The sequence below is a fragment of the Prinia subflava genome, chromosome Z, assembly GCF_021018805.1.
Source record: "Prinia subflava isolate CZ2003 ecotype Zambia chromosome Z, Cam_Psub_1.2, whole genome shotgun sequence".
NCBI classification, from domain to species: domain Eukaryota; kingdom Metazoa; phylum Chordata; class Aves; order Passeriformes; family Cisticolidae; genus Prinia; species Prinia subflava.
This window is the reverse complement of record NC_086283.1, coordinates 60,491,207-60,509,110: the sequence shown is the minus strand read 5'-3', so window position 1 is coordinate 60,509,110 and position 17,904 is coordinate 60,491,207. Positions and strand designations below refer to the sequence as shown.

Below are 17,904 nucleotides of genomic sequence, written 5' to 3'. Positions count from 1 at the left end.
AAGAGAGTGTGTGTGCTGGGTATGCCCTCAGAGCCACGACTATTTATGTGCAGAGGCTTGGAAAAAACAACACAGACCATCCAGAAGCTCTTCTGAAGAGGCAAACCACATGCCTCCAGCACAAAGTGGAGTGTTTATGCAGAAACTGCAGAACTAAAGCACAGACTAATAGGCCAGACCTGCAAGGTCAGAGCATGGGCAGCCACAAGACAGGGTCAGTGTTGACTCTACGCATGGCAAATTCAGAGATACTCATCCTCCCCAGGGACTTGTGGATTTGGCTGTTTATTTCACATGTCTCAAAAGCAAGTGGCAGACCAAGGGAAGGGTGAAGGCAGTGATTGAATACTACCACAGACCTCAGGGCCTGTGCAAGGCCAGCCTGCTGCAGAGAGCCTGACTGAAGCCCAACAGAGCAGTGTCTGGCAAGGTCAGGTGAGACTCAGGAAGCTGCTGGTGGACAGCAAGACCCCTGCAATGCCCTGATCTGTGCCAGAGAGCATGCACATGAATTTGCACTTTTGCATACATTTTCCTGTTCTGTTTATCTGTCTGTTTCTCATCTTTCCGTGCTTCAGCAAGGCAGGGAAAGAAAGGGATTATCTGTTTTCACAGGCACCATAGCTTGTCACAGAGAGCAATGAGTAGTCCTGCTCCTAGAGCAGTGTGTTGTAACCAGGCAAGTTTCCTCAAGTTAGGGAGTGAAGGGCAAGCCTGCAAGTTGCTTCTCTGTCATTGTCCTTGAGCCAAAACTGGAAGAAGTGCTCTGACACCCTGTAGGAGTGGCAGCAGCATAGCTTCCCCAGCTGCCCATGTTGACCAGGGCTGCATCCATGACTGCAGGGAGGGATATGTAGGTCTCTGGATAGTGCTTTGCAGTAGCCTTGCCTGACAGGGGGAACAGATACCCTTGAGGCTCACAAAGACCTTTGACTTACACATGGATCCAAAGCCTGGTGTTGTGTCTACAGTGAAAGCAGTCCCACCAATGGCAGGATCCAACCCTAGGAGTGTTTGTCCCTTGGACAAAACTTTCCTACGATATTTGCATGTTGAAAGCTGTGTGGGGACATGGTGAGATGTACCCAAGGTTGGTGACGTTCCCCTGCCAAGCAGCTCCAATGACATTTGAGGAGTCTGTGACACTGGAGATTCTCAGGTTTCTGAACACTCAGTTGAGGTCTTCCAGGGCCTCACCTAGGAAATGGGACACATCAGTGAAAATGGCCCAGGGCTAGCTGAACTGAAATGTGGAGAGAGAGGGAGAGACGCAACACTTGGCACTTCCAGCTACAACAGTTCATGTAGCCAAGACTGGCCAGAAAATTCAACCCACTTGTACAAATTTCTCTGCAGCAAAGTGGCTGCCGCTTTGGCCACATCTCAGTCCCTCTACTTCAGAGTACAGACAACTTGAAAGTAAGCCCTGAGGCCTCTAATTTCCACATTGCTAACCATTACCAAAGTTTCCTGTCGGATACTGAAATTGCTTCCTTGGCATTCAAAGTAACTTGCATTCAAGGGACAAGTGCCTTCCAGAGACTTCTCTCCTGAGAGATGCAAGTGCAAGCTCTGTAAGATTTTAAAGTCCATCCATTTCACTAAACACCTTGGATGAACCCAGGGGCACAGTGACTCTTTCTTTTACAAATGCTCCCTTCAAGGTCAAAGACAGGCAAAATGGAGAAACGTTCACCACAGCAGCTCTGCAGAGGGTTATGGAAATGTTTTGCTGAGTCAAGAGTCACTTATCAGCCCTCACCAGGCTTTGGGGTGACTGAGTAGATGGTCGGTGTGAGAAGCTGACTTAGCCACAGCCTGAGCACACGCCCAGTTCCCGTGGAACACTGAAACACGCAGGGATTTCCACCCTTTCTTCCATGCTTCATACCACTTGCAAGCAGCCCAGAATATAGAATCACAGAATCATTTAGGTTGAAAAAGACTCTTAAGTCCATGAAATCCAACCATTAACTGTCATGTCCTGCAGGAAACCATGTCCCTAAGCACCCTGCCTACACATCTTTTAAATACCTCCAGGAACAGTGACTCCACCACTGTCCTGGGCAGCCTGACATCCAACCTTAACCTGCTCCAGAGCAACTTGAGCAAATTTCCTCTTGTTCTATTGCTTGTTACTTGGGAGAATTGATGGACCCCTACCAGCCTACAATCTACTACCAGGAAGCTGTAGAGAACAATGTGTCCCCTCAGTTTCCTTTTCTTCAAGCTCAACACCCTCAGCTTTCTCTTCTTCAAGCTCAGCACCCTCAGATCCCTCAGTCATTCCTCACAGAATTTGTTTTGTAGACTCTTTGCCAGCTTCTTTGCTCTTCTTTGAACATGCTCCAAGCCCTCAGTTTCTCCACCTGGGATGGGGCAACTCTGGATGTTTGTATGGTCTGGGGAAGGAGAGGCTAGAGAGAAGCTCCTAAAAGGAAGCTCCAGGAAAAGGACCTGGTCTATGGCAAGTTGAACTTGAGTCAGCAGTGCCTTTTCAGCCAGGAGGACCAAACACAGCCTGGGGGCATCAGGCACAGCATCACTGCTGGGCAAGGGAGGGGATTGTCCTGCTCTGCTCTGGGGCAGCCTCACCTCGAGTGCTGGGGGCAGTTCTGCGTGCAGTTTTGGATATAAGAAAGACATTGAGCTCTTAGAAAGTGTTCAAAGGAGGGCAACAAAATGAGTGAATGGCCTTGAAGGTGAAGTCATATGAGGAGTAGCTGAGGTCACTTGGTCTATTCATCCTGGAGAAAACTGAGGGGAGGCCTCACTGCAGTTACAGCTTCCTTGTGAGGAGAAGAGGAGGGGCAGGCACTGATGTCTCCTCTGAGAGAGACAGTGACAGGACCTGAGGGAATGGCCTAAAGCTGAGTCAGGGAAGGTTTAGGCTGGATATCAGGAAAAGGTTTTGCACTCAGAGGGTGGTTGGGCACTGGAACAGGCTCCCCCAGGAGAAGTGGTCACTACACTGACGTGTCAGAGTTCAACAAGTATTTGAACAATGCACTCAGGCACATGGTGAGATTTTTGTGGTGTTCTGTGCAGGAACAGAACTTATACTCGATCCTGCTGCGTCCTTTCCAGTTCAGCATATTATGTGGTTCTGTGATAATGTGTTTTTTCTAATGAGGGACACAAAACCAGAAACAATGTTCAAGGTCTGATATGTTTGTCTCTCCAAAAGCAATGCCTTTGCACAGTGAAGCATCCTGCCAGGATAGTTTTCAGATGTCTGCATGACCAGGGTGTCTCTAGGGCTTCGCAGCATCACACAGTGCTGGAACATGGACACCCTCACCAGCTTGGGACACCTTGTCTTCATTTGTGACTGAGCCACAAGAAACATTCTGTAAATGACTTGGTAGGCCCACATCTCTTTATGCCATCCATGCTCCTGGCCCACCCTCCCATATCAGAGCCTTCCCATATCTGCTCTGCTGCCACCACCCTGTTGCCTCTTTTGGGGCTGTTAGACCTACCCCACCTCTCTGGAGGTCCCATGTAATCTGCAGTGGACACAGGGCAGGAGACCTAGAGTAAAGTGGTAGCTCAAGGGATAAGAAGAGTGGCAGCAGAGATGACCACAGACCTCCAAGTTTACATCTTAAGAAATCTACATTCATGAAGTTTCAAGCTCTGGAGCTTCCAGGGACCTAGAGAGAGATCCTGCTGAGAGCACAGGATGTACACTAAAAATAAAAAAGACTGGCAAAGATTGGAGGCAGCCAGATCTGCTCATCCTGAGGAGCTGCTTTCCTTGGGGCAAGTCCTGCTCAAGGAGGTGGGCTGCAAGGTTGTCGGGTTCCATGGGACCTGGGGGTAGACATGTTGTCAAATTGTTCTACCAGCCTTTGAACCACTTTTGAATTCATGAGGGGCAGGGAGGGAAGGGATGAGGGGCACTAACACCTAGCCAGTGCATAAGTAGTTGAGTGTCTCATGGAGAAAAGTGCTGATAGCAGCTGAGTGCACTAGAAACTGTCTGAAGAGGTATCTCTGGTCCATCAAAGTTGTTACACACAATATAAGCTTAAGCTTTTCTGTGCTATCCTGGCATAAGAAACTATGAAGGCAGAGGAGAGGAGAGGCCAAGATTACTCCCTCGTCTTGTGGCACTGTACTAGGAACGGCGATAGTGACAACACAGACTCTCAAGCTTAGCTGCAAAACAGAGCGTGTTTTATTCTTCAAGATCCCTTTTTATAGACAGTTCTGAAAGGGACTGAAAGGGTAAAATTTTCATTGTCCATCAAACCAACATACCACCATCACTGGACAGTTAGGTACAACACCCCTCAACTGTTTCTTGCAAGTAAACAAAGAGACAAACAACACCTGTAAAGGTTGTTTTCCTTCTCCAAGGACTGTTTGAGTTCCTCCTCACAATTTCTCAGGCCACACTTTCTCAGACCAGGGTGAGAAAGCTATGTGACTTAGTTTCACACAGACAGACACTGTGCTGCCTGCCTGATCTCTCGCACTCAGCATCCACACTCATCTCATGTGCACTGATCTAGGGGCCTGGCCATTCCCACTGAGAGCAAGGAGCAAGCTCTCAGCACTGAAGCCACTGTACCAAGCAGCAGCTTCCCCTTTGCAGCACTTCTGGCCCTGCAGACGTCCTGCAGAGCTGCACGAGTCCGCAGGGCCGGGGCTGCAAGGGGCTGCCAGCAGTTAGGAACAGCCACTTAAGGAAATCATCCTATGGGGAACAAGGGAATGGCTGGATCTTCCCACTGGTTTTACTGGGGATCCCCATTGCCATCCTGCTTCATGAGTGAAGTGTTTTGTTCATAGTCCTGATCCACCACGGACTGGGTCAAAGAATCATTAGGAAATCCTCAACATCCACAGCCAAGCTGGCATGGATTTATTATTCTGTCTGGATCCCTGGATCAGGAAGGTGATGCAGCTCTTGGACAGGTAACATGACTGTGACAGTCTCAATCCCTAGGTGTTTCCAAAGAATATGACAACACAGCCATCCGGATGTTGTGAAGCAGCCAGCCCTATCATGAGGGGATCTGGAGGATGTCCCTTCCTACCAGCACTGCTGGGATCCTATGCAAACACCTTCAGACAGTATATGTCCCATTTTAGACCTCTCAAGGGGTCCTTAAGGACTATCCACATGTCCCTGCATCTTTACTCTGGAAAGCAGCAGTGAGGCATTGCCACATCCTGCCCTGCCATGTCCACTACAAAGGAGAGCTTTTGAGTCACAGTTTAGCAGCAGTGAGTGTAAATTTCCTATCTGAAGTGGAATTACTTGCAGTGTAAAAGCATTAACATGTTTTGCAATCCACACAGTAGATCCTGGACAGAGACTCACACACCTTTGCACTCTGATAAGGAGAATATTATTACCCTCCTAGTGGCCTGGCCAGATAAGAGGTTTGGGGCGGGCAGTCTGCATTTTTTTCAAGCTCTCATTATGCTGCACCAGTATCTCCAGATGCTGTTTCCAGGGGACTAAGCTGCTTTCTAATTAAAACTGCAAAGAGCAATGGAGAGTTTAGGCAAAGACCATGCTTCTCCGGACTCTTCCCTGCCACCCTCTGCTGCCTGTGAGGAGTATGCTGTGCCAGGTAATGAGAACATTTCTAACTTGAGTTTTTGGAGAGAGGAGTGCATGATTTTTGTTACCAATGTTTCTCAGAAAGGAACTAACAATTATTAGTCTATGCCTGGGGGTGTGGGATGCACATTTAACTGCAAATACATGTCTTTTTATATGTCATGTTTCAGATCACAAAGGCAGAAACACATATAAAGGCTTTTCAACTTAAGTCCTTCAGAGAGCATCAGGAGATTGTCTGTTTGCAGACTGGCAGTACTGCCTCATTGTTTTTACAGCTTGATTTTTTTTCCCTCTCTCTCTCTTTTCATTTAATTTCTGTTTCTTTGTGCCCTCTCGTAAATATTTTTTTATCAGGATGCATATGTTTTACTGTGATCTTTCCTGCTTAGTGCTGGCAGGTGACAGCTTTGTAGCTGTTGTGGGAGTGCGTTCTTGGACCAGTTAGAAGAGAATGAGCGGTGCTTTCTTAGAATGTACTGGGAAGGAGACTGATTGCAAGCAGCTAAAACTGCTTTTACAGCTCACAAGACATTTTGAAAGGAAAAGAAAATTACCTTAGCTGCAAATGGGCTGTGCAAGGGATTATGTACTTCAGTAGCTGAACTGAGGCTCTGTGCAGATCCTGCTACTGCGACTTGTAACCTCATCTTCCCAGGGAGTTTACTGCCCTTTTCTATGTGGATGGCAGTCATCTCCTGCTGGCTGAGCCCTGCTGTCGCTGTTACTGCTTCATGTCAGGGAACAACCTCCCATTTGTCTTGGAGTTATTCTCAAATTCCCTGGACAGTGTCCTGAGCAGTCAGATGTAATTTTAAAGTTGACTCTGCTTTGATGAGGACATTGAAGCATAGACCAATGTAAATACTCTCCAAGCTAAATTTCTGTAAGATTATTATTAATTATGAGAAGTGTCTTTTGTAAAAGTCCACTGTGGGCAGAGACTGGCTCCTGCTGTCAGTTTTGCATTGTCCTGTCCTGGACTACAATTTTTCTTGCATTTAATAAATGCCTGGGATAAAAGAGCTGTGATCCCAGCTCAGCCTCAGTAGTCTTTCTCACTGGACACTTCTACCATCTGATCAAGGAAATGATAAAATGACAATTTTTCAGTGATTTATTACTTTAGTGTGAGCCAAATCTTTTTGTGAAAAGAGCTGGATCTGATTACATCTGGAAGCAGCAGGTCATAGTTTTGCTTTTCCACTTGTGTGGGTTTTGTTGAAACTATGAAAAACAATTCTTTTGTGATCTCTTCAGTGTACATTTGGGAAGAATTCCCTCCGGCTCAAGGCCAGTAGTGTTGCTCCCTTTGTCTCCTGGGACTGGATCTCATGCTCCTTGATTTGAGACAAGTTTTTATTAGCACAGCTTAGAGTCCATTCCAGAAATCATCAGGGATTGCTGTCTTTTAGGACAAAGACACGGAGAATTAAAGTTCAGACCATTTCTTAGGTTGGTTTTTGCCTTAGGAAGGCACTTGGAGCCCTTTCCAACCAGTGAAATGGACACTGCTTACCTTGGCCCAGGAAGGCATGTCAGAGGGTGACTGGGATGTGGGGAGGGCTCCTCGCTGCTGGTGACTGTATGTAACCTGCACATCCTGCCCAAATAATAAGGCCAGTGTTGGATCTTTCTCACATCAGTCAGTGTTTCTTCAGCCATGGTCTTCCTCACAGCTGCAGACTAGCTTGGGGCTGTTTGTGTGGTGTTTGGGACCAATCTTCTCAACCCCAGCAGCGTGTACTAGCCCTGTCTTGGTCTCTGGTTGGATCACCATCTGCCTCCAAATGCGCGTTAGCTCCTGTGTGGGTAAGGCTGGGCCCTCTGGCTCATCCTTGCCCCGACAGCACCATTCCTTTTTTGAAGGACTGTCTGTTCTGTGGGTCAAGGCTTTCTCCTCGGTTGTTAGATAAACATCTTAATTTCAGCTGTCTGGGAAAAAGGGTAACTGAGGAGCAAACATGAAAAATCATCTTGCAGTCCGTACTGATGTCTGATCAAAGGTGCCACACCCCAGGTCCCTACAGTAGGGGAGTAGGTTGGACATGGGTCACCCCAAGGAATTGTAACTGGAAATCTAGAGTAATTGTCAGGCTAGCAGCCTGGGAGTTTTGGGTGCTGTGTCATCAAATCCTACCCATTGAGGCTGTGCTGGAAATACAGCGCTCAAGTAGTTTCATATCAAGACCCCTTTGTGACAAAAAAAATCATGGCCTCTTGCATCAGTGCTCTAGTACCAGGCAGGGAGGGATTAGAATGTCATGTTAGCACCCACTTTATCCTTGTAGATGTCATCATAACCCATCGCTTGAGAGACCGGGACTTGCTCAGGAAAAGAAAAGCAGAAGCCCTGGAGAAAGATTCGGCTCACTGGGTTCTGAGGTAAATCTTGCTTTTTCTGTCATACTGCTTTTGTGGTGCACTTAACCTGAGCCCAGACATGGCCCAGCCCCTCCATCCTTATCCAAGGACAGAGCCATCAGTCTTCAGTGGTGAAAGGTGACCTGCAGCCACAGGTACTGTGGGGAGAGATGGATGGGGTGGGTAGCAAGCAAACCTCAATTGTAATGTGGGCTGAGGAAAAATTTGTTGCTCCTCACTCCTGCAGCTGCAAAAGGCTGTTGTGCAGGGCTCAGGAGGAGGGTGGCAGAATTGCAGCTTCTGCCGGGATGAACTGGGTCATAATCACAACAGGGCAACCCAGCAAAGCTGCCTCAGGGCAGAAGGGAAAGTCCTTTGTCCTATTCCCAAGTCATCATCCCTGTGAATTCCCCTGGCAGAGACTATAAGATCGAAGAGCAAAAGAGAGCCAGAAGAGCCAAAAGAGGACGGGGCCGTCAGCCAGCAGTGAAGGCTGTCCTGGAGTCAGAGCCAGCAGTGGATCCCCAGCCTGACCCACAGGAGAAGGCTGAGCCAGTGCCCTCTGAACCAGCACTGCCTGAACCAGTATCTCAACAGCAGCCACCTAAGGTGACCATCCAGAATGTGGTCGGTGGGATGCAAGCAGTGGCAATGGAAGGGGAGCTGGCAGACAAGAGCTTGGACTCTGCTGGTGAGTTGCTGCAGAGCTGATGGCCTGTGGTGGCTTGGAGGGCAATGCAGTGCTGCCTCTTGAGCACCTTGTCAACAGTGATCCTACAGCATCTCCAGGGCATGGGTCCCTACCCCACAAAACCTGGGCAGCTGAGAAAGGGTGGGGAGATATTGGACTGTGGGGACAGACAGCTCTCTCCAAGTCCAGGGGAGTGATAACAAGTCCACTACTGTCAGTCATTGGAATGGGGTTGTGGACCTGGTTCTTAATAACCCCTTGTCCTAAGAACACTGCTGTAGTTCTGCCTAGAGCCATATTAGTGCAGGGAGCCATCTCTGTAGAGATCTCTTCTCTGTGGAGAGAGGATGTGGTTTTTGTGGTCGGAGCTGGTTGGGGGAGCCAAAGTCCAGACACGTTCCGTCCACAGTCCTTCCAGTTTCAGGACCGACACTGGGATGGCGGGAGAGCAAAGTGGGCACTGAGACAAGGGATGAGTGTCTGCAGGCAATTACACCTTTGAAACCTGCCAGGACTGAGGCATGGAGGGCACTAAGGTGGTCTGAATGGCAGGCTGGTGTCTGGGCTCAGAATATCCATTTACAGCTACTGCAGCAGGAGTTGCTCTCAGGTCTAGCATGGGAAGAGTAGAGTACCTTCACTTTAGCAGTGAGTGGGTCAAGTATGCAGGTTGCTTCAAAACCAGGAAAACTTAGGACCTGCTTCAGAGGAGGTGACAATCCTCTGACCCTCAACTACTGCATTTCCAGCAATGTCTGTGCAGCGAGGAAGAAAAGGCCTGTTGCTGCAAGGCATGTGGTACCCTTGTGCCGGGGAAAACAGCTGTTCTGCTTCCTGGGCTCTGGGGTGGGTGTCCAGCCTCCAGCCCCGAGGTCTTGAAATGGGCAACCATCAGGATTGTGGTTATTGCCTCTGGCTTTAAACCTGCCAGTGCTTTACTGTTTCAAACTCCCCTCCACAACAGGGACTGCCCTTGAAATGCAGGCAATTCACCCTGATCTACCTTCTCCAGGCAATTGCAGGAGGCTGGTGGGGAGACTTTAACATGGGACAGAGGGATAACGCATAAGAGCCCCTCCACATGAAATTATCTGTCTTTCACATGCCTTATAGGTGAAGAGGATGTGCTGAAACCAGCAGAAGCAGACATCCTAGAAGAGTTTAATACTCCTCTGGAAAATGACCACCAGGATAACGAATTCAACACACATGTTCTGTATTAACTTTCTGATTATTTGGGGATATTTTTTATTTTGACTCTTGCCTTACCAACTTGATAAGTATGGCACAGTGATTTTTAGCAGCTGCTTTCTTGGGAGTCATAAAGCCCATAATCTCCTTGTCACTCTGCTTTTTATGCTTCTTCCAGGCCAGAGAAGCAGGCCCTAAGAAGTCACCTGTGGTTTATAAGCTCCCTGCTCTCTCTGCAAACAGGCTTGTTTCCTTGGGCCCATGGAAGGCTTCATGGTGCTCTGCTACAGTACAGTTCAGTCATACAGTCTAGCATCAATCTATGTTTCTGAAAGTAATTTCTTATTTGTATAAATGTGAAGGGCACTGCAAAGCTGACACCCACCATGATTTTTAGCTGGCTGGAGAAGCCCAGCTTGGGCTTTTTACTGCACCCTATAAACACTGCCACTCTTAGCACTATTTTCAGTCTGAAAGTTCTTCTCATAGCCTGTTTTCCTCTGCAATAAATATCTTGATTTCCTAAGCTGGAAATATTTTTTGTTTTTAATTTCTGGGCAGCTTCACTCTGACCTCGTAAGACAAACAAAAGCTGGTTGAAAACAGCTAAGTGCTTTGGGCTGAAACTTGGCTGAATGATACACTTTTGTCAGGAAAATGCCATTTGGGGCAAAGACAGGAGGCACTCTGCACAGTTATTGTCTTTCTGTCTCTCCAGTCTTCACACAGGATTTCTCCTGAAGCCAGGAGGTAATGGGGCATCCTGTGTCTCTCCCCATGTTATGGGACTTGTGATCCTTGTTCCTGTGCATAGCAAGGGAAGAGGCTCACTTACATTCCTGTAACATCCTGACACAGAGGGTCCTTCTCCTCTTGACGAGGAGTGGAGGTCATATTACCATTGTCTGATTCCCAAGGGCCTGTCTCCCAGAACACAGGGCTGGCCAGGCCCTGAGGGCACCCTCGATTTGGGGGATTTTTTTTTTATGGCTCTGGACTTGTTGCTGCTGCTGTCCCAAAGCCCTCGACGCTCTGTGTCACAGCATGTGTGACATCTAACTGGTGAACACCAGTAAGAGTCTCTGCAGTGACAGGATGGACACCCTTGACATCCCACCCCTGCTTTGGTCCCAGGGACCTGAGCACTGAGGAGCAAGTGCTTGCCAGCTCTTCGCACAGCCTCCCCTTGCTGAAATCCCGACCTCTACAGATACACTGCCAGAAGCTCTAAAGCACCTGCTGGGTGTCAAAGCAGAAAGCATTCAACAGCACCATACCAAAGCAAATCCAGCTCCATCCCCCATGGGCAGCTCCTGGAGGGATGGGTTTCCCTACACAGGTATCCTGACATTGTTTTGGTCTCCACAGACTTATCGGCTAACATGATTTTTGCTCTCCCCTTGAGTCACTGTACTGGTGGCAGCTGAACAGGATCTCTCAGCTTCTGCCACAAACCACTCAAACCTCACCCACAACCCCTAATATCTAAGGTATAACAAAAGGACCTTGTGGAAGCCCTGCAGCATGGAACGAGCTTCTGTCTGGGAGGTTTGCTCTTACACCAAGGCACGGGGGGAAGGCAGCTGAGGCTGCACTGGCCTGAAGTAGAGCCAGAGGCTGGAGGTTGAGCAACATCACAACAGTTGTGCTGGGGTCCTCCTGCAAGTGTGGTACCCTCACCATGCTGCAGAAAGGCTGGGCTGTGGCTGCTGCCAGGCAGGCCAGGAGACCCTTCCACCTGGTGGAGCCTCACATATGCCATGGCAGAGACCAGCAAGAACCAGTGGCCCTTCCCAGCTCTCCAACCCTCTGTGCTGACAGGGAGTGGGAATCAGCCATGCTGCCCACTCTGCATCTGCAGACATTTAGACTCTCCTGTCTTCCAGACAGGACATTTTGGGGAGAAGAAACTTCTGGGGGGGCTTTAGACTCATCATACAGCTCACATCCATCAAGGAGGGCACAGAACGACTGCATTCCACCTTCTCCTTTGTGAAGTGAAGCAGTAGGAGGTGGTGAGGGCCTGGCAGAGTGAGGTATCCATGAACATGGGGCAACACTCACTCTCAAAGCACACATGGGCAGCAGTACTAATCCTCACACTGGAAGGGCTGGGGGAGCTCCCTGAGGGCAGAGATATGCAGAAACCAGAGCGAGCACCTCTGCCTGCCTCTGTGGAGATGCCTTTGGTGGCTAGGAAGTCCTGGAGTCGTCCCAGCTACTGTACACTGTCTGTTAGGGCTGCTCTTAGTCTGTCTTCTCTGGCAGACAGTAAGAAAGGTGTATATACAAACAATAAACCTTATCGCAAACTAAACAAGAGAAAGATAAAGCCCTCATAATCAACACATTAACTAGCCATGCACTGCTTCCTTCTCTGTTGAGAGGACAGATAACAGAGCTGTTGCTTACACAGATGGGGTTCAGGTGTGAAGCTGGGCTCATGATGGTCCATGTGTACCCCTGAGGTAGGTTCTGCTGCCTGAGTGGAGCTGGGGATAGGCTGGCAAGGGCAGCTGTATCTAGGATAGGGAGGCTGCTGTTTTGCAGGTGCAACAAATAACCTTCTCCCTCTCTTCCTGTCTTCCTAAGTCAAAGACAGATGTCTTTACCCAGTACCATTGACAGAGAGTCCAACAAAGTAAATTTTCACTCTCCGTGCGAGAAGTTTGGGTCTGACATGAAGGAGAAGTCTGGCAGAGGCCAGAGACCTTTAACTACTGCAGCCTGCTTACTGGCAAAGATATGGGTGCAGGGAGATATGCACCCCTGAGCTATGGGGCCAGCACAGGGAGCCAGATAAGTGTGTAACACAGTGATCCTTGCTGTGCATTAAAGTGGCGGGGCTGCCTGAGGCTCCTCCAGGATGCTCTGACCTGCTTCCTGAGGCACACAGATGAAGGCATGTTGTGGTACACAGTGGACATGACCACTGTGGTTGTCTCCTCCCTAGCGAGATTCAGCGGGATATTGGTTAATGTCAACTGGGCTGGATTGAACATGCTCCTGTGAGCTTTTCTCAGGGCTTCAGGCCCTGTCCCCTCTCCTGCAGAGCACAGGAAGCCATCCTGAGGGCTGACAGCCATGACATGACAGCTGAGGAGAGGAAACCTAACATCGTATCCTGGAGAACCAGACTCTCCTCTATCCATGTTGATTACCTTTCAATATCCTTTCAGGAAACATACTTCCAACTCTATGGGACAAGGGAAGTTGTTTGGTTTGTGCACCCTGACTTCCCACTTCTCAAATTGCTCTTAATATATGGAGTCCCTTATATCCGCTGAATGTCAGGGGTGATCTGTGGCAGGCTGTTGCTCATGGGTGATGCTTTGGATCAGAAGAATCTTCCTGTCCGTAGCAGAAGTGAAATCATAGCTAAGCCTCAGCAGAAAGAAGTGGGCAAGGAACTTGGAGCCAAAGGCTAGCACAAGTCAGTGAAAGCCATTCCACCCCATAAGTGCCTGCTTTTGCAGTGATAAGACAAATTTGCTGATTAATTTACTAATATTGACTTTAAGCAGTAAATCCTGGAAACAGCAAATACCCACTCCCTCTTTGGGCACCACTTCCTGCCCAGAGCTTGTTAACTCTGCTCCTTCCCATCCTGTGTTTACCACTTAAATAAATACCTCTCTTAACGCTGCCAGGGCTCCACAGACCAGAGCTGTATGTCCAACCAGGCTCACCAGTGCGCCACCACCTGGTCTGACTCTCCTATTTCACCAGGAAATCATATAACTGTAGAAAAAGTGAGTAGAGATTTGATCTTCTCCAAGGCATGAGATCGTCCCCCTTTTGTCCTCATCCCAGGAAAGAATGTTTTTTCTTTCAAGGAAAGAATGTTTTTCCTTTATGTCTCACCGAGCTTTCCCTCAGCACAGCTTAAGCTCCTTGCCTCTTTCCCCATCTTGGTGCACTTCAGAGAAGACCCCAGCTCCATCTTCTCCGTAACCCTCCTTCAGACTGCAAGTTAGAGTCCATGCTCAACCTACTCTCCATGAGAACAACCCTGATTCCTTCAGCCTATCCTGTGCACCAGCTCCCTGCCTTGATGGCCTCAGTTGAGTTCCAATATAAGAACGATTTTCATGTTGTGGGTTACCCTAACTGGATCCAGTATTCCTGGTATGGGCTCACATAAAGCAGGGGGAATGGCACTTGTTTAATCCCATCGCCTGAAATTCAGTCCATCCAGATGAACTTGGGGTGCTGAGCATGAACTGTGCGTGTGTCTCCCTCACACAGCCTGAGATTTTCACTGACAGGACACAGAAAACACAAAGAAATCAAGATATAGCTTGTGATCTGTGCTTTGCAGCCTTAATAACGATGCTTTTATCAGCTCTCTCCTCTGCAGACCATCTCCTCGGGAACTCATGAAAGCAATAAAACAGAGCTTGGGTGCAGCATTAATCACATGCCCCTGGACACGGCTGCTTGCTCGTCCGGACTCGGCCGGCGGCTGAGGGCAGCTCCCGTGTGCGCCCTCGGAGCTCGGCGCCGCGCTCTGTGCCAGGACGAGCCTCCCTCCGGCCGCCTTTTCCAGCGGCGCTCCGCGCTCCGTCCCGCCCGCCGCGGCCGGCAGTGCTCCCTAGCGGCAGCACCGAGTTGTTCGGGTTGAAAAAGACCTTAAAGATCATTTCTTTTCACCCCTGATTGTTCACAGACCCATCCAGCCTGGCTTTGAACACTTCCAGGGGTGGGGCATCCATAGCTCCTCTGGGCAACCTGTGCCTGTGCCTCTCCACGCTGACAGGAATTTCTTCCAAATATCTGATCTAAATCCACCTTCCTTCACTTTGAAGTCACTGCCCTTTGTCCTAGCACATGGCTCTTGACAAAAGTCCCTCTCCAGTTTTCCTCTAGGCCTCCTTTAGGTAGTGGAAGGTGCTATGAAGTCTCCCCAACTGCATAAGGTTTTCCTGGATTTAAGTTCAGCTCCTGTTGTGGCAGAGAGGTACTATATCTTACATCCACTTAAGTGGGAAGCATGAAACCATTTTCCCTGGTTGCTTCAAATGGGCTTTTTCTTTTGCCTTTTCTCTAGAAGGCGGGGGGGTGTGGAGAAAACCTCCAGGAAAACAAAATACAGAAGAAATTACCTAAGAAGGAAAACTTTTTTAACAAGTGTTTCCTGCATAAAGGTTTAAGCCCTGAATCATCCTCTGTTTCCTCCATGAAAAAGCCATCAACATCAACAATAATCCCCAGGCATGGCCTCTCACTCTATGACAGGATGGCACTTCCCACTTAGGCATTTATTCTGTGTGGCCTGACCTGTCTGTAACTCCAGGGCAACACCAGCCTGCAACTCCAGGGTCCAAGTCCATTGCAGTGGTCAGTCACTCATTGCTGCAGAAATGCAAGCCCATGTTATTCAAGTAAAGGCAATTTTAGAGAAAACGAGGAGAACAAAAAACCAACCAACCAAAACAAAACAAAACAAAACAAAGACCAAAACAAAACCAACAAAACACCCAAACAGAAAACTACCAAAACCCAAACAAACAAACAAACACAACAACAACAACAACACCCCCCCCCAAAAAAAAATTTAAAAAAAAAAAAAAAAAACAAGAAAAAAAAAAAAAAAAAAAAAAAAAAAAAAAACCACCAAAAACAATTTGGGAATTACTGAAAAAGAATACACACACATAAATAAACTCAAGCGTACCCAAAGGTGGAGAAGGAAGAAATCATCACCATCAGTGTGTGCCTCCTGATGAAGAGAAGGAAACCTTCTCTGAGGATATCATGATCTGCCTGTTGAAGATAACACAATGCTGATAGCCTGTAAGTCTTCCTCCTCCACTATTCTTGCAGCCATAAACCTGAGAACACAGGAAGGGTGGCTAGGGAGCCACTACTTAATTGGCCAATTCTGGGCCACTCCAGTGAGCCTGATGGCAGGCTTTATGCTAAAAGATATGGCTGTAGAAGTGATATGAGGTCCAGGACATCACTTGTTAAACTCAGAAGCTGACAGCCTGGATTCACCAGCACTTTTTCACAAGTGGAAGAGGTCAACATGAGATGCAGGTGGTGTCCTTGCAAGATCCAGCCACAAGGATAATTGACTCAGAGTGGTTCACACACCAAGCAAGCTGTGTCTCAGTGATCGGACCAAGAGCTCTGGTGCTGACACTGAACAGAAAAGGTCAGAAGTTCTTCCTTAATCAATTAGGATGTCTTTGTATAGTTCACATCCAGACAACAGCTTTGCAAATTCTTAAATGGCTAATGAATCTTAGCTTCCTGGCATCAGAGAAGGGATAGCAGTGAGTCCAGTAAGCTCTTTGGAGCGAGCCCACAGTTAGCATTCCTGCTTCCTCTCCATGGCCATTTTCAGCCAGACATGTGGCCCTGAGTGTACAATGACCCTATTCCTATCATCAGAAGAGGCTAGGATACAGCCTCTTTTCCTCTTAGCCCAAGCAGTGTGTCCAGGATATTTCATGTTGGCCAGCTGTACCCTGTGTTCCAATGCTGCAGGAGCGGTGAGAGTTCAGTCTGGCAGCCCTTAGTTGGGCCTCCCTCCGCCTAAGTCTGCCCACACAAAGAGGGATTGGATGGCTGCACCACATCCAAAAGTAACTCCCAAAAATAACACCAGCTTCCAGGTATAGTACATGTCACCATCTCCTGCCTTGACTTCTTGACCTTGGACATGAGAAGACATACATTTCAACTGGACTGAGTTAAGAAATAGCTCTGCTGCCTAGAGAGGGCTTCCGACAAACCAGGGCTTCAGGATCACACACCAAGACAAGGGTGTAAAGTCGTTCTTTGTGCCAGCCTGGGCCACTGTATTCTCGTACACCAGACTCTGTGAAGTTAGACCTCCATCAGCCTTCCTGTGCACACATTAGTTCACTTCCAGGTGCTGCATGAGTGGGATGCCCTCTCTGGTCACTGACATGGCAACTCCAGGTAATGGATACAGCTAAAACCCAACTCCAGCTATATGGACTGCCCTCCAATTACAGCTCACAAAGCTCTGGACTCCCTCCAAGGTACTCCCTCCTGGCCAAATGGCAGCTGCTTCCCCTGCCTACTCTTTCTGATAGACAGAAGTGATCCATTCCTTGTCACTTTCAAAGGCAGATAATTCATACCTGTGAGACCCAAAGCTATTGAGGAAGTCTTTCCTATCTGCTCTTTGGTAACTTGGCAGATTAAACGACCTGTTCTTATATCATTCATAGCCCTCCTGGCAGCTTGGGCTGTTGACAGCTGCAGAATTCACTATCCCCCAAACACCCTCAGGAAGCCAGTCACCACCCTCTCAGCCAGACAAGGGGCAACACCTGCCATCATCTTACCCATGTGCAAGCCTGTTCATCATCCCGAGGTGTGGAGCTGCCCCTGAAGGCCTGTTACACCCCCCATTAGCTATGGTTATTGCTTGATGAATTGTTCCCAGAGATGTTGCCATTGTATAAGGTGAACACAGTGTCAGCCTGTGGCTGCGGGAACTCCATCTCTGCAGCCAAAAAAACCTAACTGGCCTGAGGTGCAGGAGGCAAGACCAAGCATTTCTAGTGCTGCTGCCACAGGACAGCATGTTTCCAGCGGTAACACCCCATCTAGCTGGCCGAGCTCCATGTTTGAGCATTCAGAGAGTAATTAATGCCAAACACAATCCCCTTGCCCATCCCTGAGCTTTTGTTCCTCTCAAAGGTAGTGGCCTTCCCTACCTGTCCCCTTTTCTAGCAGAGACACATGGGTGGGACAGAGCTTCATGCATTGATGTCTGGGGCATGCTTATGGCTTGACAGGAGACCCTCAAAGCAGGCTGGTGACTCAAGGGGTTGCAGAAGTTTGATACCAGGCCACCTGTGTCCTGGCCTTGCTAACCTGTCCCTCCTCCTTCCCCCTAATGTCTTCAGCAACCCAGCAGACCAAAAAAAGCTAAGGTAAGACAGGGTGAAAAGCAATGAGCACCACATGCCACGCATCTTGCTCTGTATGCCTCCCAGTCTCAGGGGTACAGGGAAGGCTTGAAGGAGTGCACTCAGAGACACTTCATTACAAACAAGACAAAGATTTATTTCTATTTCAAGTGAAGTAGAAG

General features: G+C 48.5%; 1 protein-coding gene across 1 annotated transcript; it reads left to right on the top strand.

Moving 5' to 3' along the window:
• The first annotated feature begins 5,409 nt into the window (after positions 1 to 5,409).
• Positions 5,410 to 10,353, top strand: HEMGN (hemogen). Its single transcript, XM_063422029.1, has 4 exons — positions 5,410 to 5,591; positions 7,873 to 7,966; positions 8,365 to 8,636; positions 9,750 to 10,353. The coding sequence occupies exons 1-4, from the start codon at positions 5,510 to 5,512 to the stop codon at positions 9,857 to 9,859; spliced, it is 558 nt and encodes a 185-aa protein (XP_063278099.1). The 5' UTR covers positions 5,410 to 5,509; the 3' UTR covers positions 9,860 to 10,353.
• Positions 10,354 to 17,904: the final 7,551 nt, after the last annotated feature.